Below are 8,991 nucleotides of genomic sequence, written 5' to 3' on the forward strand. Positions count from 1 at the left end.
GTCTGTTCTTTTTAGCCTGGCTTCCTTCAATATTCAACAGCCTTGACCTGATGTGCTGCATATATTGTCTTTGTATCCTTAGCTTTTAAATGTTGTTTAATTTCAATCAGAACTGATGTATAGAAGACATTTTCAAAAGAATGAAGTTACTTTAAAGTAGCCATGTAATAGAGAGGTCTAATAACTCATCTACGTTTTACACACATGTACAACAACCCTTCCTATAGTCAAGATTTTATATGAAAGAAAAAATGTTTACAGTATTGAATTTGTTCAACGTCCAGCTGAAACATGAGAGAATCAAATCATGAAATGCAGATCCTTGAAAAGTAAGACTCTGTTAGAATTACTGCTTGTAAAACTAACTTTTAAGAGTTTTTTTTTTTTTAGAAGTCGAACTTTAGGCCTGTTCTGGACCACGCTCCGTTTGGAAGTACTTTATATTGTATAAGTACTTTGTATGTCTTGGTTATCAAGATTCAGTTTCAAGTAAGCTGAACACTGAAGGAAAGAGTGTGAGATATACCCTGAAAGGTTTAGCTACATAAAGGCAGACAACTGTCCAGATTTGCTGGACAGTGTGTTAGGGTTTCGTTGCTATCAAAGACAGACCTTGACTTTACAGTTTCTCATGAGGTTTTTTGTTTTGCCTGCGAATTTAGTCACAATAAGGTGTTTATGGGTCTCCAGCGGGAACCTCTTCATGCTTTTTGCAATGTTCCTAGTGTCTTCTAACACTGGTTAGGATCATCGCAGTGAATGTCAGCCCCATGAGGCTTTGAGTCCACGTTAAATGTAGTTTAGAATATACGAGAGGAAATTCTTCAGTTATCTATCACAGTTCCACAGTGCTGTTGCTTTTCAGAACATTAAAGTTAGTGGTCAGTGATCTTTATATTCTGTGCTTCCAAAGGTTTTTTTTCCTGGTAGTTCATATTCTCTTGGTTCCACAGCTCAGACTTAAAGCTTTATTAATGGGGCAAGCGTAAATAATGATACAGAAAATGTTTCTGAGGATGGAAAGAAACTATTTTTGAGACAGCTCTGTTGCTTCTCAGAACTGTTTAATCTATTTGTAGCATTTGAAATGGCTCGTTAAGTATCAGCTAGGAATGATTCTGTGCATTTTAATTTTTGTTTTTTGCATTTGCAGCAGACATCAGAGTTTAATGTATCACTGCCTTTCTGTGGGAAAATCTGCTTGTTACCTTGCAAAGGAAAATGGGCACGTGTAGAGGTAAGAAGCTTTCAAAGAACAGCAACAGTTTTCCCACATAGAAAAGGCTCTTCAGCTAAATCCGAATTCTTACTTTCCTTGAAACATTTTACAGTGTATGCTTCACTGTTGTGTTTTTAACCTTAAAATGATTGTCTTCCTGTCTTATTTCAGATAACAATCATTCACAGTAGACGGGCGCTTGGTGTACGCTTCGTGGACACTGGAACAGTTGCAACTGTAGAAGCTTCAGACCTAAGAGAAATCCCATCACAATTCCTGAGAGAAGTAATTGCAATACCTCCTCAGGTATAAAGACAAGTTTAAGGTGACCTATACTAGATCTCTTGATAGTGGTGCTACTTCTAGGTTTATGCTATGATTTTTTTGTTTTGTTTCATCGTGTTCAACAATGGAGAGCATTTCATTATGCACCTCTGCCTGAAATAACTTGTAATGTAGTCCCACTGACAGGATGCTGTGGTAATAGTGAACTAGTAATGATAAGGTTTTGCATGTCCCTCTGTCTATTTCTGTTTGTCATATATTATTGAATCTATGACAATTAATGAGTTTTCTGAGAATGGCAACTTGTGGACTAGTTTCCATATTTTTATATGCTTCTGTTCTTAGGCTGTAACATGCTGCCTAGCAGATCTGCCTCCCAACACTGGCATGTGGACTCCAGATGCTGTACTGTGGCTGAGAGATAAAGTAACAAGTTGTCCTGAATTTAGCATGAAGGTAAATAGTCAAAATGCCTGTATGACCTTAAATCCATAGGCCTGTGGAAAAAAAAACAGTGAAAGAACAACTTTGAAAACTTAACCATTCATCAGAATTTATTTCTGTTATGCAGTTTAAAAGTTTGTAGCCATCTCTTGGACATAAGTGTAATACAAAGTCCCTTTCTTATGATGTTTGACATAAGAATATTTGGCTCATTAGCAGTTTCTCTTTTCCTCTGAAGAATTTTAGCAGCTGATTGCCTTTCTCATTTTCCTGTGCCAGTCCAGATATGGAGCTAGAGTTATTTTATGAACTGTTAAGAAAGAAATAGTTGTTTGTGTTTTACCACATAAATGTTCCATAGATCTTAAATGATTTTTATGCCTCTTAAGTGAAGATAACCTTTTTTCATTCTGGTCTTTGAAAGTGGTTTTAGTTTTCATTTGTTGTTTTTTTCTAATCCAGTGTGACTTAGTATTTGCTATCATTTAATTAAGGGTTTCGGTTATATTTGAGATAAAATTATTTCCATTGGCAATGTTTCCTTTCCGGTTTAGTTTACTGAAGCCACCATTATAAAGGAAATCTTTTTGCTATCTGGAGACTAGACAAAGATGATTTCCTGTTAAAAATCTGATTCCAAGTACTGGCAGAGCACTTGGAAAGCATGTTTTGTAGTTTTTTTTTTGATCTTTTTGCTTCTTTTAACCCAGGAGGCTGTGCAGTTAAAACATAGCTCATGTAGTCTGGAACTTGTGGCTGTTGCAACTGCCTTTTCTAAACGTCCTTTTCAAGATAATTTGAGTTTGATATTAGTTTTTATTTGATTATATAATAGAAGAAACACAAATGATTTAATTTTGGAAAGTTTTTATTTGTCTTCCATTTGCTGCCTATAAGTAGCAATATCCTTTGCAGATTATTAGAGGAAAGATAGAAAAATCAACAGAGGAAGCTGTAAACAAATGTTATGTACTATGTCATATGAAAATTTCAGTGCTTTATTATCAATAATGCTAGTTGCTGCCAATGATATATGCCCTTAAATAAGATATTTTTTATGCCAGTGCTTGGAAATTATACATGATACAAACCTAGAAGCTTTTTTTCACCTTTTTTTCATTCCATTCTTAATTTACTAGGTTTCACCTCCCATAATGACAGGAAGAGATTTCTGAAGGATTAAGTGTTAATATTTGATAGCATTACTTAATTGTTTAGAATTGTATGGCTAATTTATAATTGTGGCTAATGTCTTCCAGAAAACTGCAATCGTACATGCTTGTGCCAAGCAATATTGAGATTGAACTGGTTGGGCAGAACAAAACTTGATTCAAACTTTGTATATGCTTTACATTAGTGGAATAAATATCAATGCTATTTTTAGCACCTGTGATTGGCTTACTATCCAACAATTTCGTTAACTTATTTGAGAGAATCTTGAAAATACTTCACGGGAGTAAACTTGCTGCTTTTCTGTTAAGGCTTTAGTCTGCTGTTCAACGCCAGATGTGCATTTAGTAGTTGATAACTGAAAATTAAACTGTACTTTCTTTCTAAAGGTGGTTAAACAGGATGCTGCAAAGGGAATTGCACACGTTTACTTGTTTGCTCCAGAGAATTTCCCTGACGTGGATCGTAGTGTCAATCGTCAGATTGTAAATGCAGACCTGTGGAAGCATCAGAAAGATGTTTTCTTGAGCGTTACGCCCAGGGGGACCACCTCCGCCAAAGTGACAGGTGATACAGTTTCAGCACTGCAGTTAAATCGGGGAAGGCTAGAGAAGAGTTTCTCTGATTCAGCTGAGCCTGCTGTGGAGCCCAGTAGTGCTGTGTCTGCCAGTGATATGCCTCCACCCCTACCCTTGTCAAAGGTTGGTGGGCTCATGGATGTCTATGTCTCAGTGGCATGCCATCCAGGTCACTTTGTTGTCCAGCCTTGGAAAGAGCTACATAACCTGGAAGCCCTAATGGAAGAAATGATCTTGTACTACAGCATGGCTGAAGAGAGACCTGTGAACATTGAAAAAAACAAGTTGTATGCAGCTAAAATTGAAAATCAGTAAGTACATACTTAGATTAAGAATCTCTGAAGGCAAGCTTTTACCTACAGCAGTACTTAAATCTTGGTAAATCATCATGCATAGCTGTTTTGGAGTTAGTGACAGAATTACACATTTTTCTTTAAAGCTTGGCCTTGTTGCAATTTTGGGGGGAAATGCTTTGTCTGCATTGTTAACAAGGTGGCAGATCTCTGGCTATAGCTGAGAGATTAAGGAAGTAAATGAGGTTGCAGTCTCGTCACGTTTCCAGATAGTTGTTCAAAGGACTTCATTCAGATAGTACCAGATCTGGGAAGCTTGAGACACATTGGTTAGAATCTTTCCGTCGTGTATTGCTTTTCTGGTGCCCTGACAGTGGACAAATATAAATCGTGTTTATTCTTGTTCTTCCTCTTTTCAGTTGGTACAGGGTGATAATAAAAGGAATCCTTAGAAATGGGTTTCTGTCAGTGTACGAGCTGGACTATGGTAAACATGAGCTTGTCAGCATAGAGAAGGTACAGCCACTCCTGGATAAATTCAGAAAACTACCTTTCCAAGCTATAAGAGCTCAGCTTGCAGGTAGGTGGTAATCATTTACTCTTCTTTTTATTTATTTTAAGTCTTACATCAGTGAGGATACCAAATGCCTATAAATGTAAATGGGACAAAGCTGAATGTTAGTGTCTTTTTTTCTAGAGTGAACATGCACCTGCTTGCAAAAACATGCTCAGTGCATGCATGCTTATGCTATCAAAGTAGATCTCCTTTTCTTCTTTACATAGGTGTTGATGGTTTGGGTTTCCTACCTATTTAATGGAGCACTTTTAGCACGTATAAAACTGAAGATTGCTTAAATTCTAACAGCAGCTGTTTCTTATAAATATTTACCTGTGTGTGGTGGCTAATATGCAAAGGACCCAGGGAAATCAAATCCAAATGTTTTTTTGGATCTTTAAACGTAACCTATTATGAAGCGTGGAAGTTACAATAAATCTGTTGATAGGAACTGATGTTCTGATTATTGTAGTTTACATAAAATTAGGGGCAAGATGCTGAGTTTCTGGAGGTGTTAATCTTTCTTATCTTGTCCATATTGTAACTTACTGTTTTCTAGTAAATATTTGGAACTCAAAATTGCCTGAAATACATTGGTTTTCACAAACTAACTCCATGGGGAGGGTGGGGGCTTTCATCAAACTTAAGTAAGCTTAGTTTAATTATGGGCATACAGGGTGTGCATACATCTAAAAAAATAAATAAGAAAGTTACAACTTGTTCCCTCCTTAATGTATTTTCCTTCTTGTTCAAATTTATTTCATTTTGGCATTGCTTTCAGATTCATGTCTCTTCTTACCTGCTACTTTCTACCTCTGTTTGGTAAACTTAGACTTAGTTAGCTTAGACTTCAATTACAGAATACACTTGCTTGAAGTGACAGACCAGTTGGTGCTCTGTTGGTTGCTTTCTGCGGATCTGCCTTCCAGCATAGCCTCAGTGTGACCTTGGGGACTGCTTTAGACAGGTCAAGTTGGATGTGTTCCCACTAGGCTGGGGTCCTAGGAGGTCAGTGCTGAAATGAAGCTGATTTCTAGCTCTGTCTGTGTACTGGGGTAGTACAGGATCTTGCCAAGAGGGCCTGCAAGTCATCAATTCTTCCTGCTTCACAGAATCCTGAGTAGCTAGCTGAGCTGGCTTCTGAGCTGCCACATACAGTCGAAGCAGGCCAGCTAGGCCCAGAAGACAGATAACTATCTTCTTCCTATTCTTCCACTTTTTTCTTCCCTTTTTGTCTTACCTGTTGTCTTTCAGACTCTGGTCTGTTTTCTTGTTCAATTCTATTTGCTTACCAACCCGGCTTTCCTTCTGTAACCTGTGAGGATTGACAGGTCTGTGGTGTCCTGTCCTGTTAGCAAGCTGCTGATAATAGTAGAAGCAGTGTTACCACTTCTGTTTTGTTTCCTTTATCTGTAACTTACTGCCTGGGAATTTGCAACATTTTAAGTCCTTTGTGCCTAGATGCTCTGCACCAGCAGTGGTCTGGGGAGACTGAATTCCTAGTCTGCAGGAGCTGCTTCTTCCTTGGTGGTTTACAGCCGTATCCAAACCCAGTTTGGATTCTAGCATCATGTCCCTGAGCAGGCCCACCTCTGTGGGATCTCAAAAAACAGTAGGAGTTGTGAGACATTTAGGAGTCATTTCTATTTACTTCTTCTCTCTGCAGGTCTAGTTTGGGATTTGAAGGCTTGGCAGGTTTTTTAGTTGCTAATGCTCTTTTGAGATGAAGAAAATCTAAATCTAGGCTACTGTTTCAGCATCCTCAGGCAGAATACAAATCACTAGTTTCTTCTGAAAAGATCTTTAGTTTCCTTCTTGTCTAGGTAACATGGCTTGGTCATACATCACAGCTACTATACTTGGAAAAACTCAGTGAGTCAGTGCGTTTGCCTTTCACTTTTGTGAAGCTATCTGTAGATTTAGACTTTAAGAAAAAAATAAATGTTCTAGCCTCTGCAATAATTAACATTGTTTGTGTGGGAGATGAGTGAGCTTTTTTTTTTCCTGGAGTTAAGCTGCCTTCACTAGTACTTGAATATCTGTTTTCTCAAGGTTTTAAACCCCCTGCTTCTATATAAGCTTGGTCACTCAGATTGTTCTAGTCTGTAAATAACATACTCTTCTGCTTTACATTTGTCCTAGGAGTGAAAAGCCAGCAGTGGTCAGAAGAGGCGTCAATAATGTTTCGGAATCGAGTAGAGAAGAAACCCTTGGTGGCGCAGATACAGGCAATTAATGAAAGTACTAACTCTTGGGATCGAAAAATAGTGACTTACTTAGTGGACACGTCTCTTCCAGATATTGATACGTGGATTCATGACTTTGTGTCTCAAAGTCTTGCGGAACTTTCAAAAGCTGATTAATCACCACTTCTGAAACGTAGCGGCTCAGATTCTTTAGCAATAAAATAAATTAACAGGCTTTGAAGAGAAATGTAACTTCTTACATTGCCTTGATGACATGAAGGGTATGAACTTGTGAAATGTGTGTTCAGTGAAAAAGATTTGTTTAACAAGTTTGGGTTATATTGACTTCAGGTTGACTTTATGAAAAATTGCACTTTTGTTTACCACTGAAATGATAGAGTTTGGGTGAAAATACTAAAAAAGTTATTTATCAATAAAACAATGGTGACTTGTTCTTGTGATCTTTCCCTGAGTGGGGGGGAGGCATATGTCATAGTTGGTACTTCTAACCATTACTGGATACTACTCCCGTGTTGTTTTTTGTTTTTTTTTTTTTTTTAACTAGAATTTTTATTGCTTGGGAAACAAGGAAGCAGTCCTCAATGTTTTTGAATTTAGTGACTGAGGTGTGCATTTTTGATGGGTTTTTCCCCCTTCCTTAGCATGCTAAGAATTGAATAGTTGAAAATGCCTTGTTTGGGGCAGGGGAGTTTGCCTGGGATTATAGGACCTAACTTTCACAGAAGGGTATGGAGTTCCCTGTGCTTACTAGTCTGGATGCTGTTTGTTAGGAATGATACTACTTTTCTGAATTCTACCCCATTTCCTCTGCTTGCTAAATTCAAGGCATTCCTTTCCCTCCTTTTCTAATAATTTGTTTTCTTACTTGTTTCTGAGAAACTTTAAACAACTGCTTTTCCCACGAGGCAGGAGCAAACAATGTCCCATAAGCACACAGATGATTGCTTTGAACACAGTATTTTTGCCTCCCTTCAGATTGTGAGGACCTTGGTTTTTAGAGGTGGTGTAGATATTATTATAGTTGATGGCCTGCTGCCTGCATGGGTAAGAGAAAATGGACAGAAACATGCGGTGCCTGTGTAACAGCAAGATGGGAGAAAATGCCTGCGGAAGCAGTGGGTGACATTGTACTACAAAGAAAGCCAGAGACTGTGGAGCCCAGCACCCAAAGACATGCAAAAGGATGGTATCGTCTGCCTCTCTGGGTTGCCAATGTGTCTAACCTCTTAAGATTTCCATTGATTTTTTTTTTTTTTTTTTTGCATGCAACACTGCGTGTTACCTGGTATATACAGCTTCTGGTTGCCGTTTTAGCAAGGTTACTATCAGGCTTACAAGAGCTTTCAGCTGCTTTTAATTAATCATTCTTCCAGGATTTTTTATAGTTTCTCCTTCCTCAGCTGCAAAGGTGATGAATGTAGGTAAAAGAATCAAAGTGATCTCCAGCTGCCGTAGGATAAATATTGATGTAAAAGAGTTTTCTTTCTACGTAGGACTGCTGCTGAGCCAAAAAATCCGGATGGTGTGGGTCATTAGGATGAGAAAAGCACTTTCCTGAGCTTCTGGAGAGTGGGAGAGCTTTCTTGTGTGCCTAAGAGCATATGACACCTACACCTGCAAGCTTGCAAATGTTGCTGGAAAAGTTTAATGGCACAGGGTAATTTTGTGGAGCTGTAGTGAAGTTTGTCGGGTTGTTCGAAGAATACCTGGGCTGTGTTTGCACACTATGAGGTTTGCTGATCTGTTGTTGGCCAGGAGTAGACGTGCACCTGCAAAGTGATGGAGTGGAGCAGACCTGGGATTTACGCTTGTAGTAGCAGGGGGAGCAGCCTGGTAGATGCTCAGGAAATTAAGATGCTTTTTGAGCTGCTTGTCCTATCCTTCTAGGGTATGCTTCACTGTCTCCCTGGTTATAGCTGGCTGCTCCAGAGTCCAAAAAGCCCAGACACGAAGCAAGGAGAACATTCACTCAGTCTCACTGCCTTTACGCTGGAGCCTTCAATTGGGCTGGTTGTGACTGTTATTTTTCTGAAGTTATTTTATATTTTCTGAAGATATTTTTCTTCCTTGGAGCCGGTGTGGCGCTGTGTTTTGGATTTGGGATGAGAGCAATGCTGATAACACACCGATGTTGCTGCAGGGCACAGATTGCAGAGAGCCAAGGACCTTGCTTTCTCACGCCACTCTGCCAGCAGGCAGGCTGGGGGTGCAGCAGGAGCTGGGAGGGGACAGAAGCAGG

At 38.9% G+C, this 8,991-nt stretch overlaps 1 protein-coding gene across 3 annotated transcripts in view; it reads left to right on the plus strand.

Annotated features, from left to right (window-relative positions):
• Positions 1–7,185, plus strand: part of TDRD7 (tudor domain containing 7) — a 38,137-nt gene extending 30,952 nt beyond the window's left edge. For 2 of the 3 annotated variants that reach the window (XM_038170816.2, XM_027446339.3), the window contains exons 12-17: positions 1,154–1,237; positions 1,391–1,525; positions 1,850–1,960; positions 3,508–4,007; positions 4,409–4,569; positions 6,688–7,185. In XM_038170816.2, coding sequence (XP_038026744.1) covers positions 1,154–1,237; positions 1,391–1,525; positions 1,850–1,960; positions 3,508–4,007; positions 4,409–4,569; positions 6,688–6,908 — 1,212 coding nt within the window. In that variant the 3' untranslated portion in view covers positions 6,909–7,185. The remainder of the gene's footprint in view (positions 1–1,153; positions 1,238–1,390; positions 1,526–1,849; positions 1,961–3,507; positions 4,008–4,408; positions 4,570–6,687) is intronic. The other variant, XM_038170817.2, reaches the window with a different exon arrangement.
• The last annotated feature ends 1,806 nt before the right edge of the window (positions 7,186–8,991 follow it).

Source organism: Anas platyrhynchos, chromosome Z, assembly GCF_047663525.1.
Source record: "Anas platyrhynchos isolate ZD024472 breed Pekin duck chromosome Z, IASCAAS_PekinDuck_T2T, whole genome shotgun sequence".
Classification (NCBI taxonomy): Eukaryota; Metazoa; Chordata; class Aves; order Anseriformes; family Anatidae; genus Anas; species Anas platyrhynchos.